At 40.2% G+C, this 27,140-nt stretch overlaps 2 protein-coding genes across 9 annotated transcripts in view; both read left to right on the plus strand.

Annotated features, from left to right (window-relative positions):
* Positions 1 to 1,061: 1,061 nt before the first annotated feature.
* LYPLA1 (lysophospholipase 1) lies at positions 1,062 to 19,188 on the plus strand. 8 transcript variants are annotated; one of them, XR_015703770.1, is made up of 12 exons: positions 1,062 to 1,206; positions 1,760 to 1,791; positions 4,838 to 4,863; positions 6,487 to 6,534; positions 7,364 to 7,434; positions 8,014 to 8,087; positions 8,838 to 8,939; positions 9,547 to 9,723; positions 11,148 to 11,209; positions 17,681 to 17,813; positions 18,461 to 18,527; positions 18,787 to 19,188. XR_015703770.1 is itself a non-coding variant. In XM_087753274.1 (10 exons), exons 3-9 carry the CDS (start codon positions 4,844 to 4,846, stop codon positions 11,199 to 11,201), a joined length of 546 nt encoding a protein of 181 aa, XP_087609400.1. In that variant the 5' UTR covers positions 1,062 to 1,206; positions 1,760 to 1,791; positions 4,838 to 4,843; the 3' UTR covers positions 11,202 to 11,209; positions 12,360 to 14,777. The 8 variants fall into 8 exon arrangements, 5 of the variants coding, with proteins under 5 accessions (XP_087609400.1, XP_087609426.1, XP_087609394.1 ...); XR_015703764.1 differs by having other exon boundaries at positions 1,063 to 1,206; positions 11,148 to 11,249; XM_087753274.1 differs by lacking the exons at positions 17,681 to 17,813; positions 18,461 to 18,527; positions 18,787 to 19,188 and adding an exon at positions 12,360 to 14,777.
* A 1,019-nt stretch (positions 19,189 to 20,207) lies between these two features.
* The window catches only part of TCEA1 (transcription elongation factor A1), a 28,589-nt gene continuing 21,656 nt past the window's right edge, over positions 20,208 to 27,140 (plus strand). The window contains exons 1-2 of the mRNA XM_087753328.1: positions 20,208 to 20,346; positions 26,566 to 26,628. Of these exons, the coding sequence (XP_087609454.1) occupies positions 20,278 to 20,346; positions 26,566 to 26,628 (132 nt within the window). The 5' untranslated portion in view covers positions 20,208 to 20,277. The remainder of the gene's footprint in view (positions 20,347 to 26,565; positions 26,629 to 27,140) is intronic.

A 27,140-nucleotide genomic window follows, 5' to 3' on the forward strand; every position in this document is an offset into this window, starting at 1 on the left:
TGGGTAGATTGACTTTCTGGGAGGAAATATCTGACAAAGACGTATGGAATAGAAGACAAAGAACAAAGTATTTCATTTTGATAGAAATGTGTTTGCCATACTTATTCAGAGTTGGTCTAAGTATTCGGAATGGACTGGAATGATCCAGTAATTTCAATACAGAGTGCCTGAATAGCCCAATACATTTCAAGATGAATAAGAATCATTGACTCTTTGGCTGTAAGCCAAGGGATTTAATTTGGTGATGAAGGCGTCTGATCTGATGAAGACAAATGAGTTCTGTCCAACAATGCTGTTTGCTGGTTTTCCTCTTTCCCATGACTTACTATTTCATATTTACCTAATTAAGAACACTGTAATTTCCCTTTTTCCCCAAGCCTTGATACAGCCCAAGAATTATTTTCACAGGAAGCACTCAAACCGTAGACACGTACAAATTATACTATGAAAGTGCAATATCATCAGGCAGTATCATCAGGCTACTTGAAAGGTAGTTTTACAGGTGAAAGTTCAAACTCTTTGAAACCACCGGAAACGCAAAGACAGAAGCAACTTTGCAGAGCCTGACTTTTAACCGGGGTACGCACACTTGTCACGTCTCAGTACGCCAGGCCTCAGCCGGCCTTCCCCTGAGGGGTGTGCCGGGCCGGCGTTCGCTGCCGCCGGTACACCCTGGAGGTCGGCAGCGCCCGCCCAGGCCGCAGTTCAGGCCGCCCGCGCCTCTCGCACGCAGCAGGCCGGCCCGGGGAGGCATGTACGAGGCTGAAGGAAGAATCAAGAGTCGCCGCCCCGGCTCCGCGGAGGCCACGTTAATCTTGTACCTCAGAGGCCGCCGCCCCAGGGCGGCAACGGCCGCCCTCCGCCGCGCGCCCCCGGGCCCACCTGTCCCGCCGCCCCGGCGGCAGCCAATCGGGGCCGGGGGAGGCTCCCCGGCGGCGGGCCGCGGGGCGGGGCGGGGCGGGGGGCGGCGGGGGCCAGGCCCGATCCCCCGCCGCCGGCTGCCGCAGCGCCCCCGGCCGCCGCCCGCCCGCGCCCCTCCCACCCCGCCGCCCGCCTTCCCCCGCCCTCCTGGCCCGGCGCCCGTCCCGCCTCCCCGCTCCTGGCCGGTGTCCCGCTGGCCGCCTCGCAGCACGGTGTATGTGCGGCAACAACATGTCGGCGCCGCTCCCCGCCATCGTCCCGGCCGCCAGGAAGGCGACGGCTGCCGTGAGTGCGGGCGGGGGGCGAGCGGCGGGGAGGCGCCGGCGGTCAGGGGTCCCCCACCCCGCTTTGTTCTCCGCTGCGGCCTCAGCCCCGGGCGGGGGGCGGCCGCAGCGGCCTGGGGGCGACGCCGCGGTCAGGCCGGGCCCGGGCGAGAGCGGGCGCCCGCCCGCTGTGAGGGGGTGCGGCGGGCCGGCCCGGGCAGGTTGACAGGTCTCTCCCGTTAACTTTCCTGCCAGAGCCGGGCCGGGCTCGGGACCGGGGTGCCGCTCCCTTCGCGGCTGGAGTCAGCGGCGGGCGGGGGAAGGTCACCGCTGTCGGCGGGGCCCCGCGGCGCCGTGCGCCGGCCGAGGGCGGGGTGCGCCCGCCGATGGCGGCGGGGAGGCCGGGGAGGGGAGCGCTGGGATGGGAAGTGAACCGAGCCGAGTTTTCTTCCGAGAAAGTCGTGTGGCGCTCCGAGCTGTGTGCGGTCTTGCGTGGGCGTCTGTAGTGCGTGGGTGAGGTGCGCTTAAGGTTCAGTGATCTTACAGTGCTACGTTGTGGTTTTTTTTTCCTTTAGGTCATTTTTCTTCATGGATTGGGAGATACCGGGTGTGTATTCTGATCTATTGCATACTTAATACAGTTTCAAATATAGAGCTGCATGTTTTAAAGCTGTGAGCAGTTTAAATTTACTTAAGCTTCCTATTTTGCCCTTAATTGAGTGCAGTGGCTAACAACAGATGAAACAGATGACCACTATTTATTTAAAATTTCCCAGCATAAGTCCTCAAACACTGTTTGTTCTCTCTTTTCAGTCACTTACCTAATTTGGTCTGAATGTGATCCCTCTCTTGTTCTTGGGTCAAACTTGATGGAAAAAGAAGTCTGGGTTTCAGATCTTTCATTTTCCTGACAGTGGGTTCCTGGTGCTTGTCTAAACTTAAGAGTTCTCTTTTTTTCCGGACTTGTGGATTGCTGGTTTGCCAGTAGGTGCAGTTAGGCCATCGTTTCTTCTTCAGTATGTCACACTTACGTTAAAATCCAGGCTTACTTGATTTATCTAAGCAAACTCCTAAGTAGTCACCTAAAGTCCACAGATTTCTCTATCTGAAATATGGTCTTCAGACTCAAAAAAACCCCAAACAAACAAATAAATGAAAGAAGCTGTTTGAAAGAAATAGAAAGAATAGGGAATTTCTAGGAGGCATTCTAGGTGTGGTGTAATGTTTCCATTTGAAGCTTGTGTGTGCCAAGATACAAGCATATATTCATTAAAGCCATTGAATTAACAAGTTAGGAGTGTGCTGAAACCTTTTTTTTGGTAGAAAACTTTAAAGGAATTGGCACTTAGATTCTGAAAATAAGTAGCATGAGTGCTTTGTCTAGTGTGCTTCCTTATGGGCAAGATTACACAGTAGTTTTTTAAGAACTCCGATTTTGTTACCTGGAACTTGAATGTTGCCTCTAGGTTGAAACTTGCAATGTTTAAGACACAAACTTCTGAAGAACTAAAAAAAAAAAGTCAGCTGTCAAAATTGAGACTTGCGTAACCTGGACACTTAAAAAGAGTCAAGTCCATGCACTTGGCATTATTCTACAAGTGGAGATGTTTGCTCTCATTTGTAGTGCTGACACACCACCTTGTTTGCATTATCCCTCTTCCTTTCTGCTGGCAGGACGCAGCTGAGGCAGCAGTGCTTCCTGCAGCTTGGCACCAAATGTTCAGCAAGTGATTGCAGAATCTTTTGAGTCTTTGGAATTTGAGTCCTTGCAAATCAGGTTGATGTTGGTTTTGGCAAGGGGAAGAAAACACAGAGATTTGCTCTTTAACATAAATTGTGTTCCTTATACAAATGTCGTATTTCCATTTTGGTGACAAAGCTAACACCCAGTCTCAAGCTTGCAGATGCACTGAGCATACTGGAATGTATGCATTAACAAGTCCTAACACTTCTGTGGAAATATGGTGATTTAGCTGTATTCGTTCCTCTAGTCTATTGCAGATCAGAGTAGCTAAAACTGCCTTTGACAGACTGCCATTCTTTTTTCCAAAAAAGCCATAGCAGTGACCCAAAAAAGAATTGTCTGAAGAGAACTGATTAACAGTTTTATCATTTCCCACAGTTTAAACTGACCTGTTCTACTTCACATTAATTTTTAAATTGCTCACTTCAGCTTACCGACTGTATTTTTCTTACTCTGAGAAGTGTCTAACGAAGGTTATGTTCTTTTTCTCTCTTAGCTATAAATGTATATAGCTATATATATAAATGGCACTTAGTGATTAGTACATACTTGTGAAAATCTGAACAAAAGGTACAACATACAGGATTGTTCTAAAAGAGTCTGCGTAAATGTATATAGAATGTTGCTTTCCAAATTTGTCAAATTAATCTTTATAGTTGGCTAAAAAAAAGTCCCCAAATTCTTACCTAACAGGTTTTTCTCAGCCGTATTTCTCCTTTAGATTCTTATTTGGCTTTCTCTGATACTGCGTATATTATGCAAGTAATATATACCATTAACAAATTGTGGGTGATATGAAAGTATTGGTAGGAAGTAAGCTGAGATACACAGCCAGTGTTTCAGATGTCTGTGCTGTCTGTGTTTGAAACGTCTTTAACTTTAGGGAGCGTATTTTAACTTTTCAGGACGGTATTAAAATTAAAACTGAACCAAACATGCTTTCGTGGCTTGTCTGCTGTTGGTCTGATTAGTTCAGCTGTGTCACTGATGAATTTGTTATGGGTGTTTTCTGCTTAGAATCGACTTTCCAGTATCTAGTTTAGTGGATGAGTTAGGAATACTGAATAATGAGAAAAATCAGGAAATACAGATACTATCTGGAAAGCAAAGTGCAGGCACAGGCAGTGGTTCTGCACAGGTTCGGGTTTGGGTCCAGCTTGGTTCATGTCTAGACAAGCCCTGGAGTGAGTCTTTTGGCGCTGTTTATTTAAATTATGCTTTCCAGTTTTCTGGTTTGGAGGAAGCTTGATAACTCACCTGCTGTGCAGATCTCACGTTGTTCTGTGCATTCATACAGCATGTGCTTGAGATTAAAAAACTGCCTACAGTCTGGAGCGTTGTTAAGGTCTGCCTGAATCTGAGAGCATTCGAGCTGAGCCAGAGTTAATAGGTCTGATTGATCAGGTTGGCTCCACGTGGAGTTAGCTTAGATGTCACTTCGCTACTCTCCCACATCAAGTAATTTGGTTCAGAAAAAGCAAGTTGGCTGTGAAAGAAGCTGCCTTAACTCTACAGGAGCAGCAAAGCAGCCTCTGGGCTAGAGCTGTCTGGAAGCAGGATACCTATGTTCATTTGTTGTAGCACCCAAGTTAATAAACCCAGCCTGATACGGAGCAGGCTTTGCTTAGAGCCAAAGTGGTATCTTCGCAGCTGTGCCGCAACTATGATAGTCAAATTAGATAAAGTGTCCCTGGCTGTATATATGAAACAAATATTCAGAGGCAGAACAAACCTTTTAAGTTTAGTACTATATTCATGGCATGCTGCAGTTGATGTAAAAATTTGCTAGAAATGTGTTTATATTGATCTAATTCAGCATATTCCACGCTTGCTCTGTGCTGTTGCACTGACATAGAAATAAGAGCTAAGCCAAAACATAAAAGCCATCTAATATATTTTTTGTTAACAGGCATGGATGGTCAGAAGCACTTGCAGGTATCAAAAGCCCCCATGTAAAATACATTTGCCCACACGCGTAAGTTTGTAACTTTTCTTGTTTTGCATTTTTCTGTGGAGTTACTTATTAAGACACTTGCACAGATGATGAAGTCAAATGGGATTTGGATGCCTCTGCATTTCGTTTTTATATAAAAAAACCACTCTAAAATGATGTTGGTGCTATAAATATATTGTTATTTTTAATTATATGTTATATTTTAAATAACACATTTAATATGTTATTAATCATACAGCAGTATGATTTACTTTATGGCAAAACTGCATTTTTATTAATATTTTGCTTTGGTTACTAATTCAGACTGAAAACATATTTGGAAAGTTTTATGTGCAAAGTTAGATTGTTTTGACTATATTTTCACTGGATTGAGTTGTTTGTTCCTTCCCCCCCCCCCCCAGTCATTTGTTAAAAGCTAGTCTTAACAAGGAGTAATTTTTTGTATTTTACTGACCATTAAATATACTCTGTAGTAGGTACATGTACTTCTTAAACTCGGGTGCATGTATAGTAGATGAAATTTCCTATTACCTACAGCAAGTTTCACAGATTCACAGGTTATTCATATTTTCAGCAAGTAATGTGATTTGAGCTGTCTTTGTGCAATTTGAGAAGTGAAATACTTCTGAGCAGCGTCAGGAGTCAGTAAATAAAGCATTAAGATCTATCTAGTATTTACTTAATGATAGAAAAACTAATTAAGTATAATCTTAATTTATTTTAACACGAAATTCAGATTGTCTTTTGCTCCAGCAGTCTTGGGAGACGTGGAGCAGGGATGATAGGGAGATAAGTAAGCAATGTTTTGTTTGGTGTATTACTGATTACTGGGCTGTGATTTATGTATTTATTTTACCACATGGCCACGCTTTGCTGAGCCATTCAAAAAGAGCTTAGCAATATCTGCTGTTCTTTTTGCTTGCCCTTTGTCTCTTTTCGGTCTTTCCCCGCAGAACTTAAGTTCCTCAATTTCAGCAGATTAAAACTATAGCCAGATTTGATCCATGGCATGGTCCATTGAAGTTGTCTTGGTATGTCTGAAAAGATGCCATGCAGCAGCATAAGGGTGGGAATGAGTCCTGCAATAAAGGCAGGCACTGCTTAAGCAGATTCTGCTGTTGAGAGAAGCATGTGTGGCCAGGCTCCTATCCGCCGCTATGCTGCATTTGGCCGCTTTCTTAGGTTTGCTGATGCTGCTGTGTAAGGTGCCTTCATCCACTCAGCATGTGTATGGAACTGTGATAATTAACTGTTACCTAGAAATAACTAAATGAGGTACATGGGTGTGTGACGTATATTTCTCTATATCTGTATCTCATATGTATATGCTGTATATGAACACACGCACATATTTATATAAAGCAGTCCATTAGTGTTTTGCTTGCTCTCCACAAATCGTGGTAATTCAGCTGTGAATATTAAATGTGTTTGGGCTGGCAAGTTTCAAGAGAGATTTCTTGAAGAGATGCTACAAAGTAGCTAATGTTAATTATGGTTTAAAAGTAAGACGGAATTAGGGATATGTAATTTCATGACATAACTGCATCTGCGTTATTAAATTTCAGTATGTATCTTATGTCAGTGTTGTTCATTCTCATTTCTAGGCCAGTTATGCCAGTTTCTTTGAACATGAACATGGCTATGCCATCATGGTAGGTATTTGTTCAGTTGCAGATGATTCTAATCAAAAGATATCTAGGGGTTTGAACTCATTGTTCTTAATTAAAAATCATGAACAACCTGAATGGCTAGTTTTAATCAGATGTAAGTATAGAAAGCTTTTTGCCTGAGTTCTGTTCTTATGAAAGGGCTCTCATGAGTATGCTCTAATTCCTTGTGTGTCTATGGTAATGGTTGTTCCTCAGGACTAATCTCTATGTCTTACAATAAAAAAATTACTTTATTTTACAAGTGTAGTCTGTCATCTGTATTGTGTGTGAATTCATAGTCAGTAGTAGTAGAGTCTTGCAGTGGAAACATTATTGCTACTAGTGAGTAATATTTGGTGGGTCAGTAGGATATCTAGAAACTATTCTTTGAAACATCCATTCGGAATAGAAAGCAAGAAAAACATGGTAGATTTCAGTGGTCTTAAACCAGTCCTCCTCATGCTTTTTTTTCTCTCAAGTGACTTGTGTTTGTTTTTACTGTATTTCTTCAAACAATATTTTAATTTTATACATGCAACTGATAAATTGAAATTCCTGCTGATATTTTTGGAGCAAATATCAAAACTGAGCTGCTTAATCTGTAGTAACTTACAGAAGATAGCAAAACTCAGAACAACTCTGTTGACTAGATCTAGCTTTTTAGCCACGTTCACAGATTGCCCACTATTTCTTGTAAGCTATGGATGGTTGGTACTGAGTAACATGTCAGCTAACATTTTTATCTGGAAAATATCCCAATTTTATTATTTGTGTTTTAAGGAAGTGAAATGGATGCTCTAATGAGTAATTCTCTTGTTGATATTTTTGTAAGGTTTGATATCATTGGACTTTCTCCAGATTCACAGGAAGATGAAGCTGGGATCAAGCAGGCAGCGGAGAATGGTATGCTTAGGAATACTTTTTATGGCTTAAAAGTACTTCCGTGTATTCTTAAAAATGAATTATCAGTCTGAAACAGATTTTCTAGAGACAAAATTGTTAGGGAAAGCAATATATATATATAGTGTTACTGCTGATCAAAGTTTAGCTAAGTGCATAGTTTGTTTTCTGTTTTTGTTTTTTTTTTTAAACTTCATGAGTAGGTAGAGTAATTCACCAGTACAAACACTTAATACTCTCAAATATGAAATGTACATGGGAACCAGTATACTTTATTTTTTTTAAGAGCTTCTTGGTAGCACAGCAGGTTAGAGCTGTATGAGCATTCAGCTGTGATACTGGATAGTTAGAAGAGGATACCATCTTCCTGGCAGTGGGGCTTTTGCGAGACTTACTTGCATGTTTTTCTCCTTGGAAATGGTACAGTGGCACTGGAATTTCTGATTATGCTCTAGATCTTTTGATACTTTTTAATGACATACTAGATTTTCCTTTCATTAGCTTTCTGTTGACATCATTCCTCTTCTAGACTTTCTACAGAATGGAGTGGTTTTTAACTACTGGCCTTTATTTATGTTGCAGTTAAAGCACTGATAGATCAAGAAGTAAAAAATGGAATTCCTTCTCATAGAATTATTCTGGGAGGCTTTTCTCAGGTAAGGTATGATTGGAAAGAACTGTGTCTTTTTCTAGAGAAGTAACCTAGCTTTCCTAACATGGGAAATCTAGACAATGGAATTGAAAAGAGCTGATGTTGGATGCTTCTAAAATTGTAAAGTGTCAATTTTCCTTTGCCTTAACAAATGAAGTTTTTTAGTTTTATGCAAATAATTACTATTCACTGGAAAATCAACATGCACATGGAGAAAAGGTACTAAAAGTTAATAGTCTGCTTAAAGTCTTTATGCATGTAACTTATGTCGCTTTGCTTGAAAATCTTGCTAGTATTTTTAATTTAATTTAATTTGGTAGATACTTGGTGGTCTGGATTTATTTGGGAAATTCTTCCTCTCATCTTGTAAGACATCTGTGGTAGGTAGATTAATAGATTAATTGGTCCATACACCAACTCCCCAGTCTGCATGCAAATAAATGAAAATATTAAAGTAGTGATAATGCTATCATGACTGATAGTGCTTTATTTCATGTTTTGGGTTTTGTTTTTTTTCCCCCCAGCTGTTTGCTACAGTAAATTTGCTGTTTTACTTCTGAATTGATCACACGGACTTGGAAGAAAGGAAAAAACAAAATAAATGTTGTACAGGAATACTGGTTTTAGTATTGGTTCTAAGGAAGAATAGATTGGAATAGAAAAAGACCTGTAAAGGAGAAACCAGAGATCTTGAAACAAGCATTAAAAGGAACATTACCATCACCATTCTAATATTTCTATCTCTTTATCTTAGGGAGGTGCTTTATCACTGTATACAGCTCTTACCACACAACAAAAATTAGCAGGTGTTGTAGCCCTCAGCTGTTGGCTTCCTCTACGGGCTTCTTTTCCTCAGGTACTTATGTTTCTTTCCTAAGCTAATTTGCACTTGGGGAATGAATATATCTGGAGATTGTATCTTGTGCATGAATTAGTGGCCATTGTTATTACTGAATATTGACAGTTGTTTGATAACTCAGAAATTTTAAAAATCGGGCCCTGGAATTCTAGAGTTTGGCAAGTAGGGAAAATGAGGAAATACTCAGTAGCTATCTCTGCTTAAAATTACATTCCTGGGAAACTTAAAGGACACAGCAAGTTTTCCCTGAAGAGGAATTTTCTATTTGCTGTTTGTTCCACCTGCAAGGCACTATCTTAGTAGAGACTAGGTATTTAAACAAATCATCACGTTTTTTTACTTGGCCAGAAATATGTTCTTCTGTTCTAAAATTAGTGCCAAAATTTTATTTGCAGGTTTTTGAACTTAATGTGTTGTCGGGCACAGAACTTACTTCATAAGGAACTTGCAGACTATGCATTGTGGTTTTTTTCCTTCAGAATTCAACTTCTTTGTCATGCCACAGGGCATAGTGCCATGGGGTTATTTTATCTCAAAGATGTTAGCCTTACCTCCACTTACTGTCTCTTTCTTCTCTTCTCCCCTCTAATTCTACCCCTCACAGGGCCCTATCAGTGGTGTCAACAAGGAGATCGCTGTTCTTCAGTGCCATGGGGACTGTGATCCGTTGGTTCCTTTAATGTTCGGTTCTCTCACTGTTGAGAAGCTAAAGAGTATGATAAATCCAGCCAATGTAACCTTCAGGACTTACTCTGGCATGATGCATAGCTCATGTATTGAGGTAATTTTCTTAATATACAATGTTTTAGCTGGGTATGGTTAATTTTTTTCCCCCTCTCAAAACAAATATGTATTGGGTGGGCAGGGTTTTTTGTTTTGTTTGTTTTGTTTTTTAATAAGTGCTTGTTGCTACTGACTTATTTTAGTGAGTAACTGAATGCCTGGCTGAAAAAGCATCCAAGGCAAAAGTTTGTATGACTAGTGGGAACTTCGTCATAAGATTGTATTTTTGGGACTAAGCTAGTTCGGCTGTAAAATACTCTTCCCCCCTGCCCCTAATTTTTATTATTTGCTTACCAAAAAGAAAAAAAAAATCACTGAATTGGAAGGCAGATGCTCACAGCATAAATACAACTTGGTATTTTGGAGAGAAGAATCTTGTTAATTCTATGGATGGAGACATCAAAGGAATGGAGAGGGAGGGTTGATGCTATGGAAGAGGCAGCCTCAGGACCTATATTTGTGTTTCTGGCTCAGCAGGCAGCTGAGCTGGTGTAATGGCTTGCTGCTGCCAGAAAGGGATGGACTAGTTCCCTCTGCTCATGGCCTTGTGGCCCTCTCTTCCTTCTTGCACCAGCTCTGGAGCTGATCAGGAACTTCTTTGAACCATTTGAACTTGCTAAAATGGCAAAAGCTGCTGGCTTCAGTTTTTGCAGCTGTAGTGAGTTGAAGCATCAGAACTCACACAAAGTAAATTGTAGGAGCAAGAAACAGAAGAGGAGGCAAGGAACAAGTCTGCCATTTGTCAGCAGTAGTAACTTTGTTAATTTGGATTGCTGCATCTTGTGGGAACTGTACCCTTGGACAGCCTCTCTGGGACATGTACACAGTTGTATTGCATTTAGGCAGTAATAGCATTGAGTTGTCACACAATTATATTAATATATGTGCTCTTTCTTACAACATTGACTTAATTTAATTTTAATTTTTTTTTTAATTATTCTTAACATGGATTGGTTTCCCAGTCTAGTTTGCTGTATTGCTTTTCCTTAAGGGAGGAAGCATCATGAATGTGAAACTGAATGGTTAGAAGGCTGCTGGATTTTCACACTGTTTGTGTGAAAACTTGCAAAAGTAAAGTATACACAAAGCTACGGCCTTAGTTACATTCAAATCCTAGCCATGCTCAGCCTGGTGCTGTTCAGGTCACTTGATGATTAATATGTAGCTTGCCAGCTCAACTTCATAGGGAGAGAAAAAGTAGTCTTTGCTTTGTCTTGTATTTTAGCCTCTGAGTGTGTAGTGCCTTGAAGAGTTATCAGCCTTGACTTGTGTGCAAAGTGGTATGATTTTATCAAGGAACTAATTACTCAATATTTGTAGCCCAGCTGCTCATTATAACTGAAATGTTAAAACATGAGTTAGTGTAGCTGAATATATATTAGTAGGGAACTTCAACTAATACATACTTTTATCTTTAAACAGGAGATGATGGATGTAAAACAGTTCATAGACAAACATCTACCTCCTGTAGAGTGAAATGACATGTGAGAAGCCTTCTATATAAGTACACCAGCATCGACTGTGGTAGAGTGTTAATCTTTTCATATGCCTGATAGGAAGCATTACTTCTATACCTGCAGTGTTACTACTGTGTTGCAAATTTATACTTAGGATGAGGATTAAATAATACACATGTACAAGAAATGATCATCTTTTTAGTATTAATCATCCACTGGTGGGACTACATGAATGAAGCAGCTAGGTAACAATGACAAGATGTAACCTAAGCATACTGTTTTAAGAGGTCTAATTTTTTTTGATTGCAGAATTTTAAACTATTTGTACATGTAATTAAAAACTAAATTTAAGCAAGCAACATAAATGTGACCAGTTTAGTTCTACTTGAGACATGATTTGCTCTTAATACTCATTGAAAACATATTAAAACATTTCCTTTATGTAATGGATGCATAAAGCACACAACATGTAATGTAGTGGGCATATGATGGTAGAATAAATGTAACCAAGGACAAAGCTTTAAATATTAAATGTTAATTGCTACTCCACATAAGGAGGGTTGTTCTAGAATGGGTAGAAGTCAGTGAAGGTATTTCTTATATTTAAACAACCTCAATTTTTAACTGTTTTCATATAGGTAGACATTGTGGAAATTCTAAAGGGACTAATTCCTTGTTAGACCGTCATTTGTTGCTTATTGTCTTTTTTTTTTTTTTTTATGACTATAAACTCACATCAAATCCTGACTTGGAACAGAATTCTGAAGAAGTGCATAGGATTAATTTGATTTTCATTTAAAAATTCCTGCTTTCATACTGAATGTTCATCTTGTGCTTTAGTCTTTGTAGCTTTCATTTGTGTAGAAATGTTGATATGCTTCACATGAGCAATTCCAGCATATAGTTTTGTTTTTTCTGTCTGCTTTGGAGTAACTAACTGAAAACAACGCAGCTGTGTAGTTTTGTGTATTGTTGAAGTCTCATCTGTAACATAGACATTGACAAATTTGAATTCTTTTTTATAATAGAAATATAAGTGCAATTGGGATATAACTTACTTAAACTTTTAAATTGATGCCATCTGATACTTTCTTTTACTGCATGTTGAGACTTGATTTTTTTTCTAAAAAAGAACAAATAATTTTATTTTCAAATATATCACTCTACATTTCCCTAGATCAGTATAGCCTAGGAATATGAAGACCTGCTACGGGGGAAAAAAAAAAAATCTACAAGATACAGAATGTCTCTTCTTTCAGAAGCTTAAAATTCTAGAACGCACTGGGTTACAGAATCGATGCACGCTCAGAGCTTTTTGCAGTTAAGAGCCATAATTTACATCTGGAAACAGCTGTTCTTCTGTAGAGTTCAGAGGCTGTCACCGCTCTAGGAATGTTTAAAAAATACACTACAGTTTTTACTACATAATATGCTGCATAACAATGTTCTATACTATGTTTGCAAGCAAAGAATATTCCTATCTTGGATGCATCTGTCGTGTCAGCACTGTGCTTCATACCTGCATTTAAGATACTGTCTCCTCTCCCAGCTTAATCAAGTGGTCCTCTTAGTGTATATGGATTTGTGTCCACCGCATCTGCCAGTACAAATGCATAAATGGGGAATTAGACCTTTATCTCCCTTCTTTAGCACGGCTGAAATCTGACTTGTTCACCTAGTGTGGGTTCTCAGTTTTCCGTGCTTTTTTTGGTATGTATTGCACTTCATTTTTAGGAAGCCCTTTTTCTTTTCTAATCCAGTTTCTCTGGGTTGTTAAACTTCTCTTAATATGTAGAATTGAAAAGGAGTTTTTTTCTAAATGGTACTGAAACACTTCTAGATATTCCATCTGTGTGGTTGGGAGGGCATGTATATTAACTTTGAAGTTTAATTAGTCTTTTCCCTGAGTCACTCTATTCTATAGATCTGCCAATTTGTCTTTCAGTTAATTTAGTTCACAGAAGAAACCATAATATTCTTATTGCAGTTGTGCCAAAGTTCTATTGAGAAAACAATATGTCCTAGCTTGGAGTCATTCCCAAATTGCATTAGCTAATTTTGCAGTCCTGCTGAATTGCAAACTTGGTAAGCAAACTATATGTTATTTCTCCTAGTTTTTAGATTTCTCCTCATTCCCCTGTTGTCTAAATAAATCCCTGAATATTGGCATGTTTCCAAACTTCTGCACAAGCTTCTAATTTTTCCTTTATTATTTTCTTGTTCTCTTTGTAAATTGTTTGATAATGCTGTTCAGCTTCTAATTGACTGTGTGCTCATTTCACATATTCTTTCTTCTGTTAGAATGAGTTTAAAAAAATATTTCTAAGATGTTAAAATGAGATCAGTCCTAGCTTTATTCTGTATTAGCTTCATAACACTTTCTTCAGTTTGGTGAACTGTGTTCACAGCTTGTGGTCAGTTTCTAGTACTTAAGCATTTTAATCCAAGTCACCTTCATCTGTCGTCTCCGTGATGCTTTCAGATGTTTTTCTAGAAATGCTTTATGTACTAACTTTGTTCAAATATTGAGCTATCGTAACAAGATTTTCTTCATACTGTTGTTTTGCTGCTTGCTTTATCTACAAAGAGCTGTGTTACCAAAGTAAATGTAAGTAAATGCGACTTATTCTGAATTTCTGTATTCTAGGCAGAATTCTTCCCCTCAAGTTGTTTTTTTTGCAGGGGTATCTGAGCATGTTGTAGTTGGGGGTTGTTAAAGAGTCCAGAAGCTAGAGGAAACTGCAAGGACGTATTTGAAGCCTATCCTGTCTCCTCGCATGTTACAGTGTGTATCTCGAGCTCCTGCCTTTTGTAACTTCCCAGCTAGTTGGAAAGCCGTGTGTATGATCTTGTAGCTGAACTCCTTCACTACCTGACGTGATTTGATGCTGGGATTGCTGTCATAATTGCATGTATTTTTAGGCTGAATGATAGCTCAGTACTCAACTGACCAATAATGAAGTTTATTTTTTATAATGTTAGACTTTCTCCAAATGGGGATGATGTCTGTCAAACCTATGAAAGCATCAATACTAAAATACCTTGCTTGCAGATCAGTTTGTTTCAATGGGTATCTAACTCCCTAATGCATTTTTAATTTCAAAATGGTACTTAAATTTGACTGCAGTTTTGTGCAGTCAGAAGTCTGACTTCTTGTTGGAATATGTTGCCCACTTTTTAACACGCATGTTGAATTTTGTATTACAAGCCAAATCTTCCAGGCGTTCTTGAAGTAAACCTGTACTGGGGTCTGTACTGTGGTGAGGGCTGTATGGTTTGGTCTCCCTCCTATCTTGGATAATTACAACACAGTATATGGGTAAAAGTACTGTACACTGTAACCGGTATAAGAACTGTTAATTAAAACATGTTCTCTCTAATGGAGTATACTGCACTTCATTGAAATCATTAGAATGCATCTTTTATGTAGGGGTGCTATTTGTGTTGATGGATGTGACTGAGAACAAACTGTATAAGATGTTAATGAAGCCATATGTACAAGGCTTGTGTATCTTAAATTTTATACAGAAATACTGAACACTTTGTGTTATGAAGTATAAGCCATTTATATTTAATATAAACATCTAAGATGTAATCTACTTAGTTTGCTCGTTTTATTTACGATGATAAATCTTAACTTTGGAAATTATTTCTGTAGTAGGGAAAACGTAAAATCTTTCCATTTTTATCATTGTGAAATAAATTTCAGTAAGTGTTTGGGAAAGTTAGACTTTTTCCATACTTACCTGAAAGAAGTGGAGCTTTCATGTCCTGTGAAACAAGCACTTTAGAGGCTTCTTGCAAATGTATTGCATGGTAACGTATGCATGATGCTATACTGCAAAAGAATGATGATTGGTAGTTACTGAAAAGAAAAAAAAAAAATCACCAATTTATGTTTTGCTACCATGTTGAGAAAATGCTGAGCACGATTTTATTTTTTTTTTTCATATTCTGGGTTAATTTTATTTTAACTTGTTTTCTTGGAATTTGCAGTAATTTTGAAAGGTAGAGGAAATGAAAATATTTTCTAGTAGCCTTATTCTAGGACACTAAAGAGCCAAAGTCTTCTCACTGTATTGCTGCACCTTTCTGTGGGGGTTCTGCGGTGTCGGGGAGCCTTTGAAGTTATATTAGGCATAGCATACATACCACTTAACATATTTGTTAAAGAAGCAGTTTTCAGGTCAGGGGTTACGTGTGGTCTTTAGGTTAACTGTAATACTTGAGGCTGATCAGTGGTATAGATTGTGTGGGGCAGCCTAGAGAAAACTTGAGATTACCTGGGAAGAGATGCTGAAGAGACTTGAGAGGGAATGGGGTGTACATGTAGTAAAGGTAGACCTTCCCCCTCAGGCAGTTTAAAGCAACTAAAAGGCTGCTTGTCTCCATAGACTGTGATGTCTAAAAGTCAGTGTGGAGCACAGTTAGGAAGTTCATGAATGTGTGGAAATGCATGTCAGATGCAGTGCTGGATGCGAATATATTGTGGCAACGTAAGGGTATAAGAATAGCTAGTAACAATAAAGATGCAATACTATACAGGGTAATTTGTCAGTTTACATTTTATGAAAAACTTCTTGAGTCATCTCCAGTTTCTATTTACTTTCAGCTCTGGCATCCCTGAGGAGATAACCGTGAGGAGAAATGTTGCCTAAAATTAGCATAGTAAAAAATTACAGTGTACTATTGTACTAAACTTTATCAAATACAGTATGAGACCACTGGTGTAAGTGAAGGAGACTCTCAAGTAGTTTTCAGAATGTCTGTTCATTAACTTGGAAATGGGATTCTTTGAAGAATAATAGCTGTAAATTATTTTTTCCTTTTTTTCTTTTGGTTTTCATTGCTTGCCACTCTCATGTTACCACCGTTTGCCTTTGGGATAACAGGTTTATTAATTCTCTTTGAGTGAAACAAGTGCCTTTGATGTAGCTGATTAAAGGGGATTTAAACGAAGTACTTCTATAATTTAATGGACATCCACAAAGTGAATCAGTAGCTAATGGTTTTCTCTTGGTTCCAATTACTAGAAAAGAGCAACCCATTGCCTCCTTTTTCTCTGCAAAACTTGTATAACTTCTAGCCAGTTTGCTGAGGTGTAGTGAACCTTGCTTCAGGCATCTAAGTGGGAGGTTTAGCTTCTCTGTGTAGAGAAGGTAGACTTCCCTCAGGGGTCATTCAGCATTCTTTTTTTAAAAGGCTACTTGTCTGCGTTAACAGATGGAGCAGATGGAGTCTAAAAGTTGGAGTTTGAATGTTCTCTGTTGTGAATACAAGCAAACTTTTACAGTAGCTTCTACTTGAAATCATTTGGTAGCTATGTCATAGTATTTTACATTATTTTGGGGGATCTTTAAAGGGTTTTTCAGTCTATGTACAAAAAAATAAGTAGAGGTTGCCCCAGAATAGAGAACATGTCTTATCTAAGTGACAGTCTAATAATGACCTTAAAATTTTTTTTCTTAAATATTTTTTATTTTTCATGTTCAGCTGCCTCCAGTTACTGCTCCTAAGTTGAAAAAAAAAAAGTGATGACCTTTTGAAAATGAACTTAACAACATACTGCAAACGCCAGTATTTGAAAATGATACTTGGTGTAACTTCAGGCCATACCATTATAATCTAGAGCTAGTCTGAGGAAATTAAAAAAACCCTATCTGTTGAAGAACAATAGAGACAACTAATCAAGATGCATTACTGTTTCAGAAATTTTTGAGGAAAATCTTGCCATTAAGAGGAGTCAGAAGTTCCGTTTGCTACAGCTCCTCTCATGTATTTATGGTTGGACCTGTCTCTTCTTCCCCTGCAGAGGTCGGGGATCAGTTGGCTGATTCAGACCAATTGAAATTGTGTTTTGGTAGACCTAAGTCGTTACACTGAGGGCTCAAATAAAGAGGAGAGGCATAATGGGTATAACCCATGCCTACATAAAACCTTTTGGAATGCTGTGAATTTGATATTTTGCATAGTTGTGTTAACACTTGATTAGAGGAGCTTTTTCCATACAGAATGTTAGTCCTGAAAATGGAATATTTTAAGTGCCTTGATAGGAGTTCAGAGGTCCTTCACTACAAATTTGGTGTGTGCTACTGTTTCCTGCCCCCCCCTACTGTGTCTCATAACAAAGGAGACTAGTTAGTAAAAACCTACAACATTTTATATGTGCATCGGCTTAGGAGAGTCATCTCTGCTTACTAAGTCTTAGTAATGTGGAAGGTCCCATGGTCCAGCAAAGCACAGGCTCTGGTGAGTTAGATGCTGATTCTTTGCAGCAGCAGGTGTATGATACCGTTTAGAAAATGTTGCAAAACAACGGTGAGAATATGCTGTAACGGGTAAACGCAGTGCAACAAATAGTGTGTTATTTCTGCTTTCCAATGGGTTTATTTAGGAGAAAGAAGCTGAACAGAAAGGAAGAGGTTGCATAGTTTAACTTTTGTTTGGTCTTTTTTCCCGTCTCCTACTGTTCTTTGGACTTACAATGGCATGTTATAGAAGAGATTGATGCTGTACAAAGCTGCTTGGTTTAGAACCAGCTAAGAGAGAACAACCGTGGAGTGCTGTGTATTTCTTTGCAACAAAGAATTGCTGTCCTGAGGATGATGGAGCAGCTAATAGACAGAATCTGGTTAGTACTGGTTCAGTTAATTGGGTATCATTCTGATATTGTAGCATGCAGTACAAATAATGTGAGCTGTATTTTGTTTTCTTTTAATGCATCCATTTGCAAAAAAGGATATGCATTAGCAACTGGTTAGTCTTTGATTTCCCTACTGAAATATTTATCTGATGCTACTTTTATTATTTCAGATGTTAAACAAGCGTGACCTGCGTTCCCCTTACTGTCCTGCAGCAGGCCTTTTGAAAGTGCTGTATAGCATTTAATTTACAATCAAAATTTCTTTACCTGATACATTTTGGATGTTAATAGATTTCATCTGCATTTTTTAACTCTTTCCATGCATTTCTAATGAAGAAGGTGTTGAATTGTGTTTTTTAAAGAAATTAATACTGGAAGACTTCATTTCGGAAGTTAAATGTGTTCAAACTAACCATAGGGACTGATTTGGGATTTCTAGCTTTCTGATAGCATTATCCCTGACCTGACTTGCACCTACTGTAGAACACGTACAAGCTTATTTACCATACAGTGTAGCAATAGCTCTCAGCTGCTGACACACCGTGTACTGCTTTTGTCATTGATGTGGTTGTGGGGAAAAATGATAAATTTCAATTGAGGTTAGCATGTTATTTAACCTGAGTTGATTATTACAGGTATTAGGTTACTGCAGCTAGACAAAACGGAATGAAACCTGAACTGTACAGTCCCATAAATGTTGTGGTGAGCACTGCTATTTTTTTATTTCTCCCCAAAATCTGTCACTGAAAAACAAGGTATCCTTTTCCTTAAGGAATCGTTCCTTTGTTGTGTTTAGTTTGGTCTTTTTTTTTTTTTTCCCCTTTGGGCAGAACGAACAAAAAAGCTGCAGACAAAATTTCTGTATGCTTGTCCAGTTCATAGTCCAGATCTAACCTGTGGGAAGATCCTATCTAGCTCCCAAATAATTTTAACTGCTTTTAATATGTCTGTGTATGTGCAGGCCTTTCAGCTGGCAGATGCTGCGACCGTTGTGCGCATTGAGCACGATGTAGAAGTGCCTGAGAACCACCCGTCTCTGTACGGCTTCAAAACACAAGACAGTCTTGCTGCAAAGTACCTGACGCATAAGTGCAGTGGCAGTTCTTGCTGTCGTCGCTTCCTTGAGCGTCATTTCAAGGAAAAGGCCTATCTTACCTCTTCTCCAAAATCTATGTATTTTGCAGTCCTCAGTTTACAACTCGGGCATCCACAGCATTCGACCGCTTACTAATAATAGATTCCCGAAGGATGTATAAGCACCCTCCTGCATCTTAGTAGGGGATTATCTTCACGCAATCCTTCTGTAACCTTCAGATATGCTTACCCTTTTCTTGAAGTAAACACTTTAATTTTACAGCAAAAATGATTCAATGATCCTGTCCTTTTCAAAAACAAATCACAGTAACAAGGCATGTAACTCAACTGATGAACAGAATTTCACTGATGGTACATAATACAAATTTCTCGAACTTTATAAATGTGATACGTCCCACTAGAACATATACAAGATTTAGACTAGTCTTGAGACTTCGAAGCACCGTAGCACATTACAGTGTGATACTTGGCCAACGCGAAAGTCCACAGAATCATAGAATGCTTTGGGATGGAAGGGACCTTTAAAGGTCATCTAGTCCATCCCCCTGCCATGGGCGGGGGGGATTGCAAAAGTTTATCTCCAGTTGTCCCGTAATGACTCTGAACTTGTAAATCCCGAATTGCAATTTGAAATCCTCACTCCGTTTTGTACAAAAGTGACTCTTCGGGGACAGACACTAAGAAAACCCTTTGCCGTTACAGGGAAGAGGGGATTTTTCCATCCCCTTGAAGCGAACAAAAGTGTCTGCTGTAATTCCTCGCCTCCTGACAGCTGAAGAAAAGCTTGAGCGTAGGAAGCCGGTTACCGGTGGCACGTTTTGCAGCGCGTTGCGGTTGTACGCGCGGGACAGCACGCTGGGACCGGCTGGCAGCGCTTGCTTAGCGTCTTGTCTTAACCCGAGTTGATTATTACCGGTATTAGGTTCCTGCAGCTAGACAAAATGGAATGAAACCTGAACTGTAACGATGCACATGGAATGAAACCATGCACTGTAAGAGGTCAGAGCATTTAACTGTGCTTCTGTTGAGTTTGGGGCTTTTTGGCGGGCGACGGGAGACCGAGACTCGCCCCTGCAGCCCCGCCCCCGCCCGCCCCTGGTCTCGGCCTGCGGCAGCGCTGCCTGGCTCCTGCGGCCGGCGCTCGACGCGCGCTGCCTGGCGCCGCCGCTCTGGCTGCTGGGTCGGGGCGCTGCGCCGCGGCCTGGCTCCGCTCCTGCCCGGCCCGCAGAGCTCGGCGGGCGCCCCGGCCGCTTCCCGCGCCCCGAGGGGAGGTGAGGGGAAGGGGGGGGGGGGGGTTCTGCTTCGCGGGCTTCAGCTCCCACGCGCCGCGCCGGGCCCCGCTCGGGCCGCCGCAGCCATGACCACGGAGGACGAGATCATCCGCATCGCCAAGAAGATGGACAAGATGGTGCAGAAGAAGAACGCGGTGAGCGGGGGCGGGACGGGACGGGACGGGAGGCGGCTCGGTACCGGCCCCGCGCTCCCTCCTTCCAGCGGGCCCGGGGCCACCCCTCTTCCCGCGGCCCGGCCGGGGGCCCTTCGCCCGCCTCCGGTTCTCCCGCCGCTGCCTGGCGGCCTTGGCGCCTTCTTCGGCGGCCCCCCCTCCCCCGCGCCGCCTCGCCACCAAAGGACGTGGAGCCGCCGGCCGGCGCGGCCCGCCCGCTGCGGGGGGGCCCTCGCCCTGTCAGCCGGCCCGCCTCGCCGGCGGGTTGCTCCCGGCCGGCAGGGAGCGGAGCCTCCCCCCCGCCCCGCTCCGGCGCGGCGTCGGGCCGAGGGGAGGGAGGTTCCTGCCCGGGCACCGGCCCTGGCTCCCAGCGGTGTCTCCCTCCGCTCCCCGTTCGTTACGATCGCGATATTGGGCTCGCTCGGGAGTTGTGCGTGAGGTGATTTGGGAAGCCCGGTCAGCTGGAGGAGGGTGCCCGCAGGGGTGGTCTCCTTTGGAGGGGCTGGTTTCGCTTTCCAGCGTGAAAGCTGGTGTTCGACGGGGGGTGCGCCAGCGAAACGTGTGATCGAGGAACCCTAATCCTGCTTCGGCAGGGTGGCCGGGGTTGTGCGGGCAAACTTCTGGAGCGGGTGGGGGATGTGAGCCGGTTTTTTTTTTGTTCGTTTGGTTGGTTTTTTGTTGTTGTTTTTAAACCTGAAACAAAGTATGAATATAACTTTTACCGCGTTTAGTGATTCAGGTAGTTCTGCCTCAGAATGGAGATAGAATTTAGTTGGGTAGAATTCAGTTAGCTTAGTTCACGTGTTATTCTGATGCATGCCCTTGAGGTAGAACTTACTTAGATAACATATAACGTCTATACTCTCCCTACAAAACATCAAAATAAGTAAAATCAGAGTGTGCAGCAACAGTCAAATACCTGATTATGATTACATGTGAAATAGCACAGTATATTTGTGATTGCTGCTCTTTGTACAAACTATTGCTTTAGTACATAAAATTAAATTTTTTCTATATGTTATAATAGTGCATTAAATGCTCAATATTATTGATAGTTCAAAACTGAGCTGTATGGACTTTCAGCTTATAGAAGTCTTAATGGATGCAGCAATGATTTTTTTTTTCTGTTTAAGATAATGGAAATTATAAATAACACACTTTAGTAAGATTTGCATATCTATAGAATATACTGATTGCATTAAACCAACGAAATTTGTTTGGTTCGGAATCCGAACAAATTCATTGTAAGTACACACACGCCGTACTTTGTTGTGTTTCAAAATCCTTGATGTTCCATAGTACTGTATGGTTTAGGTCTGATACATTTGAATCCTCTAATGATACAGTGTGGAAACAGGAGCCTCATCTAGTGGAAAAAGTTTTTTACAACCAATGTTTATTCACTTGATAATTTTTTTCCTTTTTGTCCCCTTCCTCTTTCTTTTTATTTCTATTCCTCATGCTTTTTCAGCACAAAAGAATTAAGTCTCACTTTCCCGACTCTAAAATTGGATAAGTGGTTCTTTCCTATGAGGTGTGGAAAAGATGAAAACATACCAACTGTGAAATATTTCAATATCGTGGCAATGAGAATGATAAAATGCAGTTAAGTCAATTTTATTTGGAAGAACTTCTGACAATAGAAGGAAAATGGTGACTCCTAGGTAATATGGGAACGACTGTTGATGCTGGGGGAGCATCGCTGCAGCAGTACCAGAGATGTTACTGGTGACCACAGTGTACTTCTCTGTGATCTGGGAGGCTTAGGATTTTGGATGTAGTTCCTAGCAGCAGCTGGGGACATGTATTCACACTCTAGTGCATGTAAGCTAATTAACTTTCAAAGCTCTGGGGAGCGGTGCAGTGTCTTTGCTGGGGTCAGCGTGGGCCCGATGTGGCCAAACGCAGCGTGCACAGCTGGGCCAGGCTGTGCCTGGCCGGAGCCAGCGGCTGCCTCTTCATCTTCAACCCTGTCCCAGGAGCGAGAGCGCAGGCAGAGCCAGAAGCAGTTGTGCTTTTGTACTTTGTTGGAACAGAGCCCGTTCGTGCCAGCTCATTACCGCACACAAGTGGCTCTGTTGTTAGTTTGATGCTGTCTCAAAAACCTTCTGAGGCTGAGGGCTTGAGCTGCCTCTGTGGATGATAGTGGGGATCTGACAGTTTATCGAAAGCACATGTATGTACTGTGATAAAAACCCTTAGCTGTATGATAGGAGAGGAAGTACAGCAGTATTTAACCCAGGAGATGTCTCTGTGCTGTTCTTATTAGTCTTTGTCATTTATAAGGTATTTTTTCTTTAATTACACAATGTGATTTCCTACCTAATCCTGCCCTGCAGTTAAAATGCTAACTTTAGCAAAATTATTAAGATAATTTCTGTGAAGAGGTACTTCATTGTCTCACAAAGATAAAGCTGAATTGAGAAATGCATTCTTACATAAGTACCTGCTGGGTAATGATGCTCCTGACAACCTTTTGTATTCCTTTCTCCATTTTCACTCAACAAGAACAGGTATTTGCTGTATGTCTTTGAATGAGAATGATTTGATGAAATCCATCAATAAAAGAAAAAAAAAAAAAAGCCTTGATATCTTTTTTCTCTGAAGTTGTCAGGACTCAGATGGCAAGACATACTTGTGACTCTGTGGCTTGTGGCAACGTGCTGCTTGCATTTCTTTTGATGAATTGAAAAGGCAGGCAGTGCAGACACCCTTCCTGAGTCAGACTCTTGGTAATTTGCCTTGACTAAGGCTTTAATTGTAGCTCTGCAGATTTCATAACTATTTTAGTGAAGTGATATATGCAGTTCTTTTGTTTTGAAGGACAAAATAATAATGCAATGTTGTATTTAATACACTGTGAGATACATATTTAAGCTGTTACTTCAGATATTGGTTGCATGTTTGAAATAGATATTATTCCTCCTTCAGAATAACCGTGATTGGATTTAAATGCGTGTAGTGCCTTCCTTATAGCTTTTGTTGTACGTAACTATACTTTTCTTTCATTATGCTGCTGTAATGAATAGGTATGAAAAATAAGGTTGCACCCATGGTTTAAAAAAAATCAGAACAGCTGAGTAAGTTTAGAGATGAAAATGTAAAATTGTGCATGTTATTAAATGTTTGCTCCCTTAAGTAGAACAGAATTATAACTGGATAGCTCTGTAGCTCTGCTGTCTTCAGAAACGCGCTCCATTTTCTGTCGCCTGAAGCATAGCTTTAAAATATGAATATAGATCATCATTCTGGTGTTATGATCTGATCAACTGAGACAAGCTGAGAGGAGTACTCTACTAAATCTGTATGAAACCGACTTCTGTTATTTCAAGTAACAAGATAAACTGGAAGCCAGCCAGGCTAGTGGAATGGGGCATTGCCTTTCATTTTCTACAAAATTATAGAAATGCCTTTAAAAGAAGATTTAGAAAAATGTTCTTAATAGTTGGGTTTTTTTAAACAGAGAAGTCTTACATTAGAAAAATAGGAATTACAAGTTTTACTGTGCAACTTCCACTCTGGTTTTGAGAAAAAGAGGGCATTAGACTTTACGCTAAGAATAGTGGTTATGAAAAACTGTGAAGTTGCTGTGAGTTTAAACTCAATTTGAATTTAATTTTAAAGCATCTAATTCTTGGTCCACTTAATACAATTGATTAGAGACATGTGAAGGCTTAGAAGACATTAGAGCATTAGAAATTTTGGTAATTTGGTGCAGAAAACAGCGTGAAATGTAGGTAGCATCTGTGTAGAGAGTACCTGGGTTTTTTTACTTGTTGCATGGTTTGTTAACCTCCTATTTATCAAGTTACTCGTTTTGGAAAACATTTAGACTGGGAATAATAAAGTTGTTTTGACATGTACAGTTGGAAAGGGATTTTACAGAGGCAAAGAAATTTTGACTAGACTATTTCTAAAATGAGGTGAAGGGAGTACTGCTTTGCATTACAGTATCATTGTTGTGCTGAAATTGCAGACTGCAATAACCTGTGTTTATTTTGAAATCACATACTATGTACAGTTTGCTAATAACGTAATTGGTTTGGAGGTAAGTGTTATCAGATTATATTTTTGAAAATGGCACATTGACTTTTGTCATTCATTTTGTTTCCGCTAAGAAAATGTTCTTGAATTTTATTTTTTGTTTTGTAGCAGTGAAGATAATTCACTTGCTTTACTTGGATCTATGTTTGCAGAGAAGAAACCACACTTATGGCTGTTCAGAGAAGGAAATGGTTTACTATGCTAACTCAATTTAGCACCTGAAAACAGCATGACATTTCCCAGTCTTGCATCATTGCTGCTAAAATTCTATGGTTAAAACTGGAGAAGTTTTGTATATCATGAATAAAAGTTAAATAAGACTTTTTGCTATGATGGCAAAATAGTAAAGCTTTAGTTTTATAAATGAATTGCGTTTGTGTAAGATGGGAAATAGTGAAATGTTTGGTTTTAGAGGCTTCTTTGCTGTCAGATGTGTTTAAAAAACAGAGGTTATAGCAGACATTTGAAAGCGTCCAAAGCTGTGCCTGTTTGGATGTGACATACAAGTTCCACTTTCGTCTTTCTTAGCCTCTTGGTGGTTATTTTACGTGCTATCTTTACTGCTTAAATTGTAAGACCTGCAGATGCAGCAGGAGATTACAAGAGTTTCCTTGCAACAGGTGTCATATTAGAAGTTGATTAGGGGAGAATTTAAAAATAAAGGCAAGCAAAATGCCTGTTAAAGTAAACAAAATAGGATGAGTTGAGAGAGAGAGGTAAGGAAGGAGAAAGGAATCAAATTCCAAAGACCTGCAAGATGTATATTTTGTGGACTTTATTTCCAAACCTCATGAATTTAAAAAAAAAAAAAGGCAGGAAGGTAATGGGCTTAGTCTGGGTAGAGTGGCCTCTTATATGTGAAGGCAGTTGCCTTCTTGCTCTTCATAGCTCACAAGTTCAGAACCATGTGTACCTGAATAACAGCAAAATAATCTCAACCTTTAGGAGGTTGCTATAGTCTGACAATCTGTGTGCACAGTAAGAAGTGGACGGTGCAGAGCTTTACTTAAGCAGAGGTGGTAAATCATCAAGGATATAGAGGTTAAAGTAAATGATGGAGCTCAAATTTATGAAAACTTTTTTTTTCTAAGTAAGGCTAACATCACCAAGGAATCGATTGTTAGTCAGAGTAGCTGTGTATAGAGTTTATTAATTCCTAGCAGTACAATCTCTGACATTAACTCATCTATCTAGAAAGTTGCTGCTTACATGGTATTAGTTTGTGCCTTTCCTTATGGTCTTAGCAGGCAAAAAGGAAAAAAGAACAACCCACGACAGCTGAATAATAATCAAGTACATTAGCTCAGATGTTATAGAATATTAGGATGGGCTCTGGCTTCTAGTTTGGAACATGTTAATGCTTGGCTAGTCTGGTATAGGCTGAAGAGTGTTGCCTGCACTAATCTATGCAGCCTAATCTGTATATTTCATTGAATTAAGTATTTAAACTTAATAGTTGAAAATAAGACTGGAAAGGAGGTCTTGCTCAGCTTTTTTTATTTGGGCATTTGTTGGTAGACACACTCACAGAATTGTCTTCTTCTGTTGGGGAAACTATAGCTGTGTCTGGTAGAATAGTGTAATCTGATCACAGTTTTTAAACCAGCAGACTTTTCTGGCTTTACCACACCACTGAAAATACAGTTAAGCATGTTGGCTATGTATGCGTTTTATATATATAGTTATACATGCATATATATATATATCTATGCATTATTGATTGACTATGCAGTGCTTCCCAACTCCAAGTTCTTGTGCTAAAACGGGTGAGGTTGCTCTGAACTGAAAATTGCTGCTGTTGTCTGGCTTGATTCTGATGCTGCTGAGTGAAGTACCCTTGAGGCTGTTTTCTTGAGGATGTGTGTTGGTTAAGTAGTAATTGATGGAATGCTTTAATTGGCATTTGAATTATATGGGATAAAACTTCTCTAATCTTTGAGTGAATACGTCGATTTCTGAGTTAAGGCCTGTTAATGCTTAAAGTTTGTGAAGCAGAACATTCCTTGTCCTAGAGTTGTTCTGTGGATAATTTGGGAACTGATGGTTTGAATCCAGTCTGGGACTGTGAAGGCAGGTAAGAGCATGTTGTTGATACTATATTTAAAGTACCCAATTGCTACTAAATTGACTCTTTCTTTCTTTCTTTCTTTTTTGCAGGCTGGAGCTCTTGATTTATTGAAGGAGCTTAAGAATATTCCCATGACCCTTGAGTTGCTACAGGTATGATTTTCTTCTTGTTGTTATGTTGCAAATATTAACTCCATAATGACGAAGGTGAAGCCAGCAAATTTGGAAGAAGGTTGCACTATTAAAGTTGATTCCTGTGTAGAAACTCCTTGGAAGAATCAGTGTTGTTATAGGGTAACTAGTCTTATTTCACCCTGGTTTATGGCACTGAAGATAAGTGTTTTCTTCCAGTAGCAAGCTCTTAAAGCTTATCTTTCTGTTCAAGTTGAAAACAGTGACCTTTGTCATTGACAGAGGGGAAGAGCTGCTTATAAACTTACCCTACATATAATCTTAGGTTCTTACTAACACAAATGTGATGTGTTTCCTTCCTTCTGAAGGAGAATGCACCGATTACAGCTGATACCTTCTTTTCTTATGTAGTTAGTTCTGGATTTGGATTGTAAGTGAGAAGAAGCATAGTTCATACCTTCAGGCAAGTTGTATTTGACCATTTCCTTCCCCTCCTTTCCACCCCCCCCAACTCCGAGTAGTGTGTTTCTTAA

This window comes from Nipponia nippon, unplaced genomic scaffold (genome assembly GCF_047370975.1).
Source record: "Nipponia nippon isolate SJK-2023a ecotype South Korea unplaced genomic scaffold, ASM4737097v1 scaffold_1, whole genome shotgun sequence".
NCBI classification, from domain to species: domain Eukaryota; kingdom Metazoa; phylum Chordata; class Aves; order Pelecaniformes; family Threskiornithidae; genus Nipponia; species Nipponia nippon.